General features: G+C 48.9%; 1 protein-coding gene across 1 annotated transcript in view; it reads right to left on the bottom strand.

Annotated features, from left to right (window-relative positions):
* The window catches only part of Lrp4 (LDL receptor related protein 4), a 52,794-nt gene extending 43,521 nt beyond the window's left edge, over window positions 1–9,273 (bottom strand). Inside the window, exon 1 of the mRNA XM_052182956.1 lies at window positions 9,016–9,273. Coding sequence (XP_052038916.1) covers window positions 9,016–9,067 — 52 coding nt within the window. The 5' untranslated portion in view covers window positions 9,068–9,273. The remainder of the gene's footprint in view (window positions 1–9,015) is intronic.
* Between the last annotated feature and the right edge of the window lie 5,777 nt (window positions 9,274–15,050).

The raw sequence follows: 15,050 nt of genomic DNA, 5'->3' as shown, positions 1-15,050 counted from the left end.
TAGGAGGCGCTGGGATCGAACCCAGGGCTTCAAAGATGCTAACAACCAGTTTACCAACTGGACCGCACCCCCAGCCTCTCCTCCCCTCCTTTTCTTTCTGCTTTTCGAGTGACAGGGAATGAACCCAAGGTTTCCAACATGCTAAATATATACACCTCTGCAGCTGAGTCACACCCTCAGGCCTGTTCTTTCTGTAAGATGGCAAAGGCTTCTTTTCCTGTCCACTGTCGGGAATGATGAGGCTACAACCCTTATTTAATGAGAATGAGTTATTTGGAAGTCTATAGCTACATGCAGAGGGAGGAGCAACCCCACCAACTCTTGAAGTAGCATAGGCAGTAATAGCACAGCACACTTCAAAGGACATCCATGTGGCAAACGAAACAGACTAAGTTGAAAGGAATGGCAGCAAGGAGCCACATGGACAAGCCCCATCTACCCAGAGTCTGGAGAGACCTCTACAGGTCTGTGCTCAGGGGGTGCAGCTTGCCTAGCAAGCATTAGTGGTAGTAGCAGGAATCATCATCATCACCATCATCACCATCATCATCACCACCACCACCACCACCACAGAGCTAAGTAGGGGGCAGCTGGCAGCAGGAGGTCAGGAAATGGAGCTTTTCTTAACACTGCCCTACCTGGACATATTTGGCCCAAACTGAGCTGGAAGTCCCTTCCCTTTGTCCCTTTGTAGGCCCACTCACTAGGCCTTAGCTTCTTGGATGCTGAGATTGTGTACCACACAGTTCTTATGTTCACATTCACGGTGCATGCCCCGTGCTGAGTGTATCAGATGAGCGGGACACGTTTGTTAAATGGATGGGCAATGCATGCTTGAGTCTTGCAAGAGCTGGGGGGGTCAACACAGGACAGAGGCCCAGAAAGGTAGCAATTTCCAACATAACCAGGCTCAAGAGAACTCTGCTCCTCTCTCCCAGGCACTTCCTGGTTCTGCTCAGGTGACGATTGCTCCCTCTGGCCTCCTCTCCTCAGTCTATCTCAGGCTGTGGAGCTGACATGCCATGACAGGCTTCTTTCTGTCCAGCGGTGAGCCTTGCCTGTCTGAGACCTTGGCAGCTCACTCAGAAGGGACACACTGGGTACACAGTTACAGGTCAGAGTTCGGGCACCCCCCCCCCAAAAAAAAAACACTTTTAAAAATAAAAAAAACAGTTATCTATCTATCTATCTATCTATCTATCTATCTATCTATCTAGTGTGTGTGTGTGTGCATTTGTGTCTCTGTGTGTGTGTCTGTGTGTGCATGAGTATGCACTGAGGAGGCCAAAGGAGGGCATTGGTTCTTCTGGAACTAGAGTTATCAACAGTTGTGAGTGCTGGGAATCGAACCCCAGTCGTCTACAAGAACAATAAAAGATCTCCGAGCCAAGTCTCCATCCCCATAAAATAAAATTTTAATATTCAGCACCCAAAGTTTAAGGCAGAAATATGTAACATTAAGACCATGGGAACAACACTTCCCAGAATACAAATCCTGTTCCTTCTGGTTCCCGAACCGTTCGTCTATTTATATTTTAGCTTTCATCAGGAAAAATGGAACAAAACTCATAACACATATGTTTTGAGAAATACGTAATTTCTGAGAGAAACTTGGCATAATGCCTTCTGCCTGCTGTGTGTCTTCTTGTTTTTGTTTTCAAGACAGGGTCTTGAACTTGTGATCCCCCTGGCTCAGCCTCGCAAATGTTAGGATTACAGGTGACACCACCACATGTACGACATGTTAAGTGTCCATAATTGATAGAGCTAAGCTATGCAGGACAGTGGCAGAGGGAGTGCTTAGCACACTCAAGACCCTGGGCTTGGTCCCCAGTCCTCACACAAATAAATAATAAAATAAGGCAGGCGATGCACCTGTAACCACAGCTACTAAGAAAACAGAGGCAGCAAGATCCCGTGAGTCTAGGATGCTGGGGCCAGGCTGGGTGATACGTGAGATCTGGCCCTTAAAATCAGTAAGTTGGATGAGATGAGCCGGTGGGTTAAATGCTTGCCAGCAAAGTTTGTCTGGATCTGTACGTGAGTTTGGATCTGTAGCATTCATAGTAAAAGCCAGGCACAGTGTTGTGTACTTGTATGTGCTAAGTGGGCAGAGTGAGTTTGATCCCTGGGACACCACGTGGTGGAAGGAATGAACCAACTTCATTTCATCCCATGCACACCACACAAATGTAAAAAACAAAACAAAACAAAAAAACCAAAACTCAAAGAGGTCAATCCAATTGTAAATTTTTCCAATCTAGATCTTCTGGGACAAGTGAGACTTAAAATATTCTGTTCTGGGGACTGGAGAGAAGGTTCAGTCATTAAGAACGTTGGCTGTTCTTTCAGAGAACCAGTGCTGTGTTCTCAGCATCTTCATGGAAGTTAGCAACCTCTGTAACTCCAGTACTCACCCCCTCAGACATCTGCATTCATGTGGTCCATAGACCCACACATAGAAAGGTTTATAAAGACTCCGAATTCTGTTCTGAGAGACAGTATGTGTCGGGGTATAGGATTCCCATCTTAGACTCTAGGTTCAAATCCTAAAGCAGCTGCTCAGTGACTGTGTCACAGCAAACTGCTCTAAGCTTCTTTTCCCATATGTAAAACAGGCCTGACAACAGTACCTACCTCCTAGCTGCTTGTGACCATATCAGCAATGCATTGAAGCTCTCTAGAGTGCATCTGCATTTCTTAGAGCACGAGCCCCAGGTTTGCAGAACAGAAACAGTCAGGAGAGACAAGTAGAACGTCTCTTTTGAGGAGGACCATTTCAAGTAGTGGTTTGGAACCCGTGGGTCATGACCCCTTTGAGGGGCCTAAGGACCCTTTCACAGGGGTCGCCTCAGACCATTGGGAAACACTGATATTTTGTAGCAATGAGATAATTTTATGGTGGAGGGGTCACCACCGCATGAGGAACTGTATTAAAGGGTTGCAGCATCAGGGTGGTGGGGAACCGCTGATTTAAAGCCTTTGACTTTTACTGTCTCACTCAGTCTCTTAAAGTAGAAACTTCTTGCTTCCACTACCGGGTGTGGGGAAAATGAAAGGAAGAGGGACTTTCCCCTTTCTTGTCTAAGTCCGGCTTCTTCATTAGTTCCTAAGATGTTATAGTCAAACCAACATAAAATTTCTCTTGTCCTCACCCATGCCCGCAAGATCGTAGCAGTTGCACTCCATAGGCTGGGGCCATGAGAAGGGATCCAAGCACCCCCGCCCCTCCCCCCCCCCCCGCAGCGGCCCCACCCCCATCCCCCGCTGGCCCGACAGGAAGTGGAGCTGTGGGCTGTGATCCCAGGAGACACTGACAACTTCGGGAGCAGCTTTACTCCACGTGCTAATCAGGTGTCTCTCCTAATACCCTATTCTATACCCGCCTGGCCTTACATCCACCCGGAGAGGGGGAGAAGATCCCGCCCAGTCCCGTGCAAAGGCGCTGCCTAGAGTCTGGAGCTCCCTGGCTGCAGAAAACCTCCGGTGACAAATTATGCCGCAGCACCTTTGTGTCGCTGCCCTTCAGCCAGATGGAAGGTTCGCTCCTAGTCTTTTGTTTCCTGGCTCGGCTCGACGCTCCTGCCCGGATCCTTAGCTCTGTACAGAGGTGAGGGAGAGCTCCCATAGGCCAAGTCAGGGCTTGCTTCAGTCCCAGGCAGGCTCTCCTTTCCCCAGCTGGGGCGCAGGCGGCGTCCCCTCCCTCCTCGCTATCACCTGAAGGGTGGGGGAGCAGGCGTCAGAAAAAGCTGACAGTCCATCCACTCATCTGCGGGACGCAGAGGGGGATGCCTACGTGTACTGAAAGAATGAAGTCTGCTCCGATGGGCGGAAGAGGTGCCCAGAGGCACCTGGCATGTTTGCTTCTTGCTAAATCAAAAAGACACAACAGAAAATAGACCTCCAGGAAGCTAAAAGAATCCGCTCTTCTTGATGGCTGCTCTGGGTTACGGTTAACTTTCTGCAGTTCCCAGAAACATCACAACACTGGCACCAACTTAAAGGAAGAAACAAAGAGACAACAGGGGTCAAACTTTGGGGTGGAGGAGCTGGGGGCTGGGGGAATGAGTCTGGGGCTGGAGACCCACATCAATTATCGTGCACACTGACAGGACTCCTGATTGAAGACTGTGGCTGTGAAGGAAGCAGGCTCCCAACAGCCCAGCCCCCAAATTGAGGCAATTACTACCTCTAGTGCTCTGGGGCCCCTGAGTCCCTCCCCAGGCCAGTGGGAGGGACAGGTTGGAATTCTAAACTGTTCCAACTACAAGAGACCTTGGCAACCCCTTTCACCCTGGGTCACAGCAGTCTTAGGGTAAGAAACTGTAAGGCATGTTCCCAAGGCAGTTTCTCTCTCTCCCTTGGCCCTCTCTCCTTTCCTTCATAATGTAATAAAACTCCTTTCTGGAAGTGTGGACGGGAGGGAACTATGATTAGGTTTCACTAGGTTTTCAAGAAGGAAAAAGAAAGGACAAGGTGTTTCACAGAGAAAAAGAAACCAGTTAAAAAATAAAGGACCAAGCCTCCTTTATCGTATGAAACACTGCAGTATAACTTATCTGCCTCCCGTATTCCAAACCCCAGAACCATCTCTCACCCACACAGGCAATCTGACTAACGAACAGCTGACATTTATCTAGGTCTGTAGCTACATAGCAGCTGTCAGGCTCTGGGCTGGATGGTTTGAACATTCGATCATAGTCTCTCTTAATTTTCACAGCATGAAAATGTCACAGGTGAAAATACGCCCCTCCCCTCCCCAGTGCTAGCCCCATTTGCAGAGAAGAGCCCCGAAGTAAAAGCCAGTGTGTTTTCATGGATTCACCTAGAAGTATCAAAGCCAGGTGCCAAACCCAAGTCTGCCCGTGCATGCGTTCTCAAATACTGAGCTAGGTATGCATGACTAGAGCGTGACAGGATGTTTGCTGAGTGGATGAACAGGAGCCTGTGTGCAACAGTCAGCTTAGGCAGTGCTCCTGAGTGTCCTGGGGAGAATGAGCTTGGTCACACCAGCTCTAAGCTCCAGGGACAGGGACAAGCATAGGTGATCATCAGTGCTATTTTTAGGGCCAAACCCAGGCTCTGCCAAGTAAATCTCAACACCTCGTCTTTCCTTGGGACACTCACTAGGCTAAGGAGAGAAAGACATTCACTGTTGGAGAGAAGATGTCCACCAGGATTCATACATCCTGGAACTCGCATGTCCCACGTCTAGGCATCTGTGACAAAACATGGTTACACTCTACCAAAGACTAGAGATGGTGGCTAGCAGCTGAACAAACATGTGGAACTTTACTTTAGATTTCAGATCCGGCCATGCAATAAAACAGGATTCATGTTTAGTCTCTGAAATTCTTCTGTTCTCATTCGCAGGCCCCCTTGTTGTCTCTCTGAGCAGCAGCAGCACCCGTCACCCTTTGTCATTTTAGGAATCAACACCAGCAGTCAGTCTGTAGGAGGCATTCGCCAAGAGCTACAAAGCCGCTTGTCCTCTGTGACCTCCTGTGTCCTTGGCTGGCGCAGAGGATGAGCATGTCCAACGTGCTTTGTGTCAGACGGGGCCTGACTAAGTTCCCTTGCACCTGTTATTCTTAATACTAGGTGCCAGTCCCAAAGATGTCATCTGATATCCAACAGGGGACAGGAGAGGAAATCCAGAATCAGTGAGAAGCCAAGCATCGTGTATGAGTCCCGAGAGATCAAGGGCAATGTCACTCAAGTACTATGACAACCACGGTCACAACAACAACTACATGGAAATAAGACCAGTCGCAAGTTAAACTGTTTTGAACTCATCTTCAGAAACTTTTTTTTTATCTCCCCAAGCAAGCACTGCCGGGCAGAATGGTCAGTGTTCATTTCCCTAGAAAAGACTTCCAAGTGAAGTGGTTTATGTACAGTCCAGCCATGACCCGCCGGATGAAAATACCCAGGCTAGTACTAGCCATTCCGACTCCTTACAAATGTCTTAAAATTTAAAACACAGGAGCAGTTGTTGTTGTCATTGTTGTTGCTGTTGTTATTATTGTTGTTGTTGTTGTTAGCTTTAGTTTTTGAGACAGAGTCTTATGAAACTCAAGCTAGCCTTGAATTCACAAGGTATCTGAGGATAACCTTGAACTTCTAAACCTCTTGCTTACACCTCCTAAGTACTGAGCAGTGAAATAGGTTTTTGCGTGTTTTGTTTGTTTGTTTGCTTTTTAAAAAGAGTCTTGCTGTTTAGTCTGGAATCACTTCCATCTACGAAGGCCAGACTGGCCTCATCCTTGCTTAATTCTTTTTTTGTTTTGTTTTGTTTTGTTTTGTTTTGTTTTTTTGAAACAGGGTTTCTCTGTATAGCCCTGGCTGTCCTGGAACTCACTCTGTAGACCAGGCTGGCCTCAAACTCAGAAATCCGCCTGCCTCTGCCTCCCAAGTTCTGGGAGTAAAGGCGTGCGCCACTACAGCCACTACTTGCTTAATTCTTAATTCTTCTTGCCTCAGTCTCCTAAGTGCTAGCATACAGGCATAAGCCACCATGCTTAGCTTTACCTCCACTCTTTTGTGTGTGTACCACATGTGTGGAGTACCTGAAGAAGCCAGAAGAGGGCGTCAGATTCCAAGGAACCAAAGTTACACAGAAGCAAGTTGCTAAGTAGGAGGTGGGAATGAAACCCAGGTCTGGAGGAACAGGCAGTCCTTTAACTGCTGAACCATGTCTCTAGCCACATCCATCTAAATTCTGAACAATGGATTGTGATCTAGGCCAATAAGGGGAGAGGCTCTATGGAAATCCTGTGAGGACCAATAAAATCTAAACTAACATCTTGGTCAGGTGTTGAATTTACTCCTGGCTGTGGTTGTCTGTGTAAGTAACACACAGCAGCTTTTCAGAAGCACCTCTTTGGGGACCTGAACTTAGTACTAGGGATCTTACTGGGATTTGTGGGTGGCGGTGGTTACAGACTCTGCCACTGCTCTATCTCATTGGGGCTCTGCCTTCTATAGGTCTCCAGGGGTGGCACAGCATTAAGCCCTGCAAAGTGCAAATTTTTCTACCTCTGCCTACTCCGATTGCACAGGAAGTCTCAACTTAGAAATGTCTATTAAACCTTTTCCTTTAAAAATGAACCTAAACTAGCCACCAAGAACCCTCTAATGCTTTCCCCCCTGCAAAACATTAAGAATACACAATTCTCTGTCCCTGTTCTCTCCCCCATCCTCCGTTGCATGTGTAATGTACGCAATTTTGACAGCAGCTCTGGAGCAGTGAATTCCTCTTGGCCAGTCTCAGTCCGGAACCTTCCAGCTCTCCCCTCCCTGGGGCAGAAGGCGACAATCTCCTTTTTGGCTTTGTTGGTATCCGTTTTAGCCCCCACCCCACCCCCTCTTTTCCTAGTGCCTAGCTATTTCCCTTGATCTTTTTCAAAACTTCCTCCAGGGGGCCGAGAGGAAAGTTCCATCCTCTTCCCTTGAAACCCGAAGGGGGGGAAACCCCCCCCAAAAGCATAGCTGTCCCTTTAAGGGGCCCATGTGGTGGGAAGAACAGTTACATTCCTACCCCAGTAGGGCTGCTGTCCCAACACGCCGAAGAGGCTACAAATAACCTTCGAGGAGAGAGCCCTGGAGGGGGAGAACGAGGCGCGAAGAGGAACGTGGGTCGGCCAGGCTACTCCTGGGAGAGAAAGGACTCGATCGGCTCTAGATACCACATGGAAAAAGCCTTTGAAACCCACGAGCGGTTTAAATAACAGACACCAGAACTCTGTTTTGGATTCGGGAGCTAAAACAATCTTTAAAACAAGTGCCCAGACAGCTCCACACCCTGCCAGGCAAGTTCCGAAATCTGCACTTTCCACACGAGCTCCTTCTTGTGAAAGAAAGAACCCGTGAATCGCCAGGGTCTGCAGTCCGCTCTTTCTGAACCCCACCCCCTCGTCCCCGCAGCCCGGGGAATCGAAGAACTGGATCTCCCCCACGTGGAAAAGCCGGCGGCGGGTGAATACGGTTGGGAGTTCAAAGATCGATCTTTGATCTTTGGGCACAAACTCAGAGGCAGCTGCTAAATCTCAGGGTGCACCCACGTTCCCAAGCGGCTGCAGAGACGCAGAGTCCACTGCAGTCCTAAGTAGACACAACAGTTGCGTCCGGGCACCGAACACGTTATTAATAAGGAGCAGATGAAGCAGCAGTGCCGCTGCCACCCGCCCAGCTCCCCGGAGGCCAAGGCCCCACTGCTCGGGCCGAGAGGCTGCCTTTGGAAGTTCCCTAAGAACGCGCCCCTGCGCTTTACCAGGGCCAGGACCGATCTGAGGGAGCCTTCCAGCAGTTTCCCAAAGTTCCTCCCCAACCTCTTTTCCACCGCCGTTCCCCACCCCTCCCTTGGGGAGGATCTGGGGCAGGAAGCTGATTGGCCGCAGCCAGGAGAGGGAACCCAAAACTCCACTTAGGGGAGATGCTGCAAGCAAATATGAACCAAGGACCCTCAGAGAGAACAGGGTTTAAAGTCCGAGGAATTGCTTCCCAAGTCCATGAATCCCGGATGCTCAAGTAACTCAGACTCAGCTGGGCCCCTCTCTGCAATCCACCCAATATCCCCCAGACCCTGGAAAGAGAACTGTTTACAATTTATGGGTTTAGCGACCATCCTCCCCGCCTTCCTTTCTTTGCACACATTCAATCGCACGCACCAGGGACACAGAAGCCCTGCCTTAACCTGAAAGGGAATCAGCCCCTGGCTCGTTAAAGAGCAGCGATGGAAGCTGAGCGTCTTGGGTCTTCTTCCACCCGGCCCAGGCTACAGAGCGGACGAGTCCCTCCACCGCTGTCCCCTCTCGTGCTGGAAGAGCTGCGGGGGCTCCTATTGCTTTCCTCCGCACGCTCTGCCAGAGTTACAGCTCGAAGTGAGCTCGAGGGTGGGACTTCAGGCCCCAGCCTGCGCGGTCCCACTCCCAGGAGGCGAGTCCTGCAGCGACCAGTCTCAGGGACAAACTTTCCCGGTGGCCCGGTCGGCGCGGGCGCTGCGACGCCGCTTACCGTGTGCGCAGAGCAGGGCGCCAAGCAGCAGCGCGCCCCACCACCTCCTCATGGTGCTGCGGCCGCCGCCGGCGCTCCCTGTCCGCCCGGGGGTCCCGCGGGCTCCCAAGGGACGCCGGGGCCGAGAGAATCAGCGGAAGGTTCCCCCGGGGTGAAAAGCGTCCCGGGTCCAGCTCGGTCGGCGCGCCCTGCAAGCCGCCCTCCGGGCTGCTGCTGCCTCCAGTACTGCCGGAGTTGAAGCCGCCCCGCCAGGGGACCGGGAGGGGGTGTCCCGAGCCTGGCCGCCCCGCCTCCCGCGCCTCGGCCCCCGCCACCACCACCGTGCCTGGTCCCGCCCCCAACTCTGGCCCGGCCCCTTCCCGCCCTCTGCCCTCGCCCCCCAGTCCCAGGACCCCACCCGCCAGTGCCTCCTGCGCTCGCCCTAGCTCACTCTGCCCTAACATTCCTAGCCTTCCGGAGAGAGCCCCTTATCTGTCCCCATTACTGCGACTCAAATATCCCCAGCTTAAACAGAAAATTATCCTAGTAGCAACTCGCAGCCTGGGTCCATTCTCGTTCCACACCAGGGAGGAGCACCCGTACTGACCCAAGTCGCCTGGGCGTGACCCCGGCCCCCCTACCAGCTCCAACTCCAGACTTTATTGTAATGTTTCAAAAATATGCAAGGCTTGCTGGAGCATAATTCTCTCGGCCTTTATTGACATCAAACAAGGGACATCAGGGGGTCTACAGTGCTGTGTCTCAACTAGTGTTCTCACTGTCAAAAATCCCTACTCTGAAGTTTTTCTTCTTGCATCCCGGCCCCTCCCCCTGTCTAGGCAGTGTTGTTCTAGGGCTAAATAATTCGGCCGCCTCTCCTTTTCATTTACTCATTTCCTGAGGTAAGGTTGTCTGGGTCCAGCCATTCCAGTTGAAATGTCCAGATTTGGCCCAGACAGACTCAGTTCCTCCTTGCTGGCTGTAAATCAGCATTGGTAGCCTCTTCACCAGCCTTGACTTTCTGATCTGTCAAGAAAGGGGTAGCGGGTAAGGAAATAAGTCCGAACTTAGAGTTGCACTCCCAAGATCTCGGCCTCCCTTTGGCTTCTGTTTGTAGGGCTTTCCAGCAATATGAAATGTTTGGATTACTACACAAACTTCTTTTTTTATTATTTTATTTTTATTTTTTTGGCTTTTTGGATTTGGTTTTTTTGAGACGGGGTTTCTCTGTGTAGCCCTGGCTGTCCTGGAACTCACTCTGTAGACCAGGCTGGCCTCGAACTTAGAAATCCGCCTGCCTCTGCCTCCCAGAGTGCTGGGATTACAGTGTGCCACCACCACCCAGCCACTATACAAACTTCTAATCCATTCTCCATGTAATCTCTGTGGCTGCTCCTCTCCCCCCGGAAAACTAGTAGGTATTCGTTGATGTTGCTGCTTTTCCCTTATAGCCCCCAGCTTTCTTAGGGCCTGATCTATTACTTTACTCTCCGACCTGGCCTGCCAACATTGTTTGGCTTTCAATCATCTTATCCTGGACTTAGCTGGGAGAGAAGTAATTTGGTTTAGTGCAAAGTGGATATTAGGCAATTTCTCCAAATGGATAGGTTGACATTTCATCCCTGCTTGTTTTCCATTTTTCAAAATTTTCGTTTTAAATTGCCATCTTTGACCAAAGCTAACATTAAGCATACTTTGTGAAAGCTACAATAACAGAAAAATGTGATATTAATTTAGGCCGTGCTTTATGCTGTCCCTCCCTTCCCCTTGCCCCTGAAATGTTTGCCTATCTATAGAAGGCAACTCGGTTGAACCAAGTTCGAGCCTCATCATGATAACTAATGTCTAGATGTCTCTGGCTGTGTAATTCTTCCTGGAACCTGAAGGTGGCGGTAGAATCAGATGAGGTTTATATAGTTTGGGAGCTTGGGAAAGTGGATTTGTCTGGCTTGTGTGCCAAGGTGGATGAAGAGAAACGTGAAGGCCGATTGATTCCCCAGCTGCCCCTCCCTTTCTGATTCAATTCCCCATTGGTCTCAGGATTTCAGTACATGCTTCTTAGGAAGACCGGCTTTTTAAACCTATGAGAGAGATCTTGTGATTCTGGAGACCATATTTTGTTCCAAGTGACTACCAGGGTGTAATATAATGAATACATTTGTCCCCCCCCAAAAAAAATTCAGGACAGACATTTCACATACTTTCAATGTCATTTTCAATGAGAGGATTAAAAATGTATGAACAGTTTCCACTCTGTATGCAAAGGACAGATTCCTTTCCAGAGGAATGGTTTGTGTCGTTTTCCTGGGATTGGAAAGGAAGCAGGGGACTGGCAGTCACTGTCTGACTGGGAGGGAGGGGGAGAGAGACAGAGACAGAGAGAGAGAGAGACTACATTTTCAGTGTGCATCCCAAGACCTTCACTACGGTACTACGAGCCAGAGCCATCCTTAGCCTCTGTGCATCCCTGGGAATATCAATGGGTAGAAACTAACTTTGCATAGTCCCTGCCTGGGTCACCCCCTAGGGTGAGTTAAGTCTTGGCTGTCAGAAACAGTTCTTATGCCAGGAGGAGTACGCCATATTTATTTTTACCAGGCCTCTCAGACTTTCTTGTTTGGAGTGAGAGATCCTGAAAACCATGCCAGAATGGGCTGTTTGTCTCCCTTTATTGTCCTTTGGGACATGCCCCTAGAAAACTGGTAGGGAACTGCCAATTCCCGAGGGGTCTCAGAGGCGCTGGTTTCCTCAGAAACACCAGCCCCTTTCCTTCATCCTTCCAGGACAATCCAGGGAGCTGAATTTCCATGATCACAATATTGCCTTGCACCACACCATCACTAATGACCCTTTCAAAGGAAACACAGGGGGGAGGGGTGCTAGGGAAACAAGCTAGAAGGGGGCAAGGTTTTGATCCAACTGGGAGAGTTCTTGTAACCCAGGCATCACTCAGCAATTTAATTTCTAAGTACAATTCTTCTAAAAGTGATAAAAGCTTGAAGCTTCACATCTTAAGATGTTAAATCAGGAGTGACTTTGTAAGCATGGGGTAGCAGCTGTAGACGTTTTTGAAAGTGAGTAGCATTGGCATCTTGTGGGTTAAGTGAAGCCAAGTTTGTTGGTGAACATCCTATAATGAACAAGATACTCCCTAATAAGAAAGAATTGCCAGCTTAACTAGTAAGTGGTGCTGAGCTTGGGAAACTCCTTTATAAGATCAAATGTGCAAATGAGCCTCCTCTTCTTTGTGAACTCACTATCTTATTGAAAGCAATACAAATGGAGGGGGAAAGTCCTGGATTTTTTCCCCAGGTGCTCTGGGTGTGATGGCTTATGCCTGTTATCTTGGCACTAGGGAGGCTGAAGCCAGAGGACTTGCAAATTGATGGCTGATCTGTGCTACACGGCAAGTTCTTAGGCTAGCCTGGACTCCAGTGTGAAAGGCTAAAAGGCTGGTTCTTGCTGGGCAGTGGTGGCGCGCACGCCTTTAATCCCAGCACTTGGGAGGCAGAGGCAGGCGGATTCTGAGTTCACGGCTAGCCTGGTCTACAGCCAGGGCTATACAGAGAAACCCTGTCTCAAAACAAACAAACAAACAAACAAAATAAAACAAATAAAAGGCTGATCCTATAACTATCTACCTTAGGCCTATTTCATATTCATTCCCACAGTAATCTATTCAGTAAGGATGGCTTTTGTCAGGCACTGTGGAGACAGTGGTGAGCAAATATACTGGGATCTCTGGAATTTATAATATAATGGTCCCAAGGGGCTTTGTTTTCAATAAAAGAATGATCCCAGTGATGAATTTAAAGTTAAAGAATAGAGGGATCAAAGGGAAAACACAGGGTCCTATGACACAGAGACCTGGTTTAGATCTGGAGATTTAAGGAAGGCCTGTTAAAAGTATTAACACCTAAGGGGTCATCGGAGAGGCTGAGCATGTAGCTCATGGTAGAGCACTTGCCTGGCATTCATGATGCAGTGGATCAGACCACAACCATGAGGAGGAAAAGGACGGAGAAGTCATTGGGTTATGAGTAGCTGAGCTTGGTCTTCTGGGGCAGAAGAAATGATATGTGCAGAGGCCCAGAGCTAAAGAAAGAGCCAGAGAACTTATGGAACATAAGTATCACAGGCTTCGGAAATGGCTCAGGGGCTAAGAATACTGGCTGCTCTTTTAAGGGTCTAGGTTTAATTCCCAGCACCTATGTGGCAGTTCATAAACATCTATAACTCCAGTCCTAGGAGATCCAAGGCCCTCCTCCGGCTTCCATGTGCACCAGGCATGCACTTAGCACATGGACTTACATGCAGGCAAAACACTCATACACATAGAGATAATTTTTGAAAAAAAATGGAAAAAAGAATCATAAACGAAAAATGGCAGTGCTTTTATTTATGTTTGGGGGAGGGGTTTTCAAGGATTTTTTTTTTTAAATCAATTTGACACAAACTAGAGATACTTGGGAAGAGGGAACCTTTTTTTTTCTTTTTTCTTTTTTAGTTAATGATTGATGAGGAGGGCCCAGCCTCTTCTGGTAGCGGCACTCTGGACAGGTAGTCCGGAGTTATATAAGAAAGCAGTGAGCCGGCCCAGAAGCAGTGTTCTGTGTTTCTGTGGGCTCAGCTTTAGTTCCTGTTTTGGCTTCCTTCAATGGTTGCCTGTAATCTGTAAGCCTAAAAACCTCTTTGGTCACCAAATAGGTTTTGGTCAGAGTTTTATTTCAGCAACAGAAAACAAACTAGGCAGAGGCATCTGCTAGAAACTGGGAACAGTGGACTTGTCAGAGGACAGTATTTCTGCAGCCCTCTACTACTCCTATGTTAGTTTGGCTTTGGGTTAGTAGGGGTCTCGTAGGGCACCTACTAGTTGAATTCATCATGAGACTGAAGATGACTTTGAACTCCTAATTCTTCTGCCTCCAGCCTCCTGAGAGTGCTAAGATTACAGACATGTGCCACCATGTCCAATTTCAGTTTCTGTGCTCTCTGGCATCATTTCCAGAGCCCGCATTTTTTCCCCCTAGCTCAGCAGTGAAACTTGAGCCAGGACCTGGGGCATACGGCTGATTTTATACCCTGGTCTAACTTGGGGCACACCCTGAAAGGTGGGGCCTTGCAGAACATTTTTATCTCCTGCAAGCCTGATACTCACACACCTGACACAGATAGCTAGAGTCTTTGCATTGTGGAGCTTGCTTATCGTAGCTACAAAGATAGATTTCTAGTCGTGGGTAGCTAGACTGATAAAGTGCTTGTTCAATAGCAAGTCAAACATTCATGTCAACGGTCTCCGTTTCCACGCATGGCCCTTTAGAATTTGTGCTCCGCGAAGCAACCATAGAGATTTCCTTAAAAAGATAACTGTCATCCTGCCACATCCTGAAGGCCTTCCTTTTCTCCTGCCCTTCAAGGTTCTCCTCCAGCCTCTTCCTGTGCTTTCCCTCGTTCATTGCGCTCTGGCCGATGCCTTTCCTTCAGCACGGAAGCAGGCCATCATTGCTGCCATAGAAACGTTGCATGTGCCGTGTCTTCTACTTCACATGCTGTCTCCCTACATGCATCCTCTGGCTGGTCTTAGTTCAATGCCACAAACTCAGAGATGTCTCCGGTGACCGCCATAGTTGTCTGGGCCCCGCCCACTTGGCACCCTCACCCTGCAGTGTCTCTGCAGCACAGTGGTCTTGGGGATAGGGCTTGTTTGTCGGTTCCTGCTCAGGGCCTCCTGCCACGCCTCTGAATAGTTAGCCTTGATGGTGTTCACTCTTACTGATTTTATTCTGTACTACCTTAAAATTGTGCCCGCCGCATATGGCTCAACACTTCTTTTTGGATAAATGAATAAAAATCTGATGGCCTGCCAAGTATGGGGAAAGGTAAAGCAGAGTAAGGCAGGATTCCTAACTTCATAGATGCTCAGACCCTGATGGAGAGGAAGATCTTGTGGTGGAAGCATATATATAGGTCATAAAAAAGAGAGGAGGCTGTCCGTGAGTATGAGGTAGCTGGACACGGAACGTCAGCGATGTTTTTGCTCGGTAGAGAAAGGAGAT

Source organism: Apodemus sylvaticus, chromosome 5, assembly GCF_947179515.1.
Source record: "Apodemus sylvaticus chromosome 5, mApoSyl1.1, whole genome shotgun sequence".
In the NCBI taxonomy this organism is placed as follows: domain Eukaryota; kingdom Metazoa; phylum Chordata; class Mammalia; order Rodentia; family Muridae; genus Apodemus; species Apodemus sylvaticus.
Note: the sequence above shows the minus strand (reverse complement) of the source record. Positions and strands in the feature narration are given on the sequence as shown.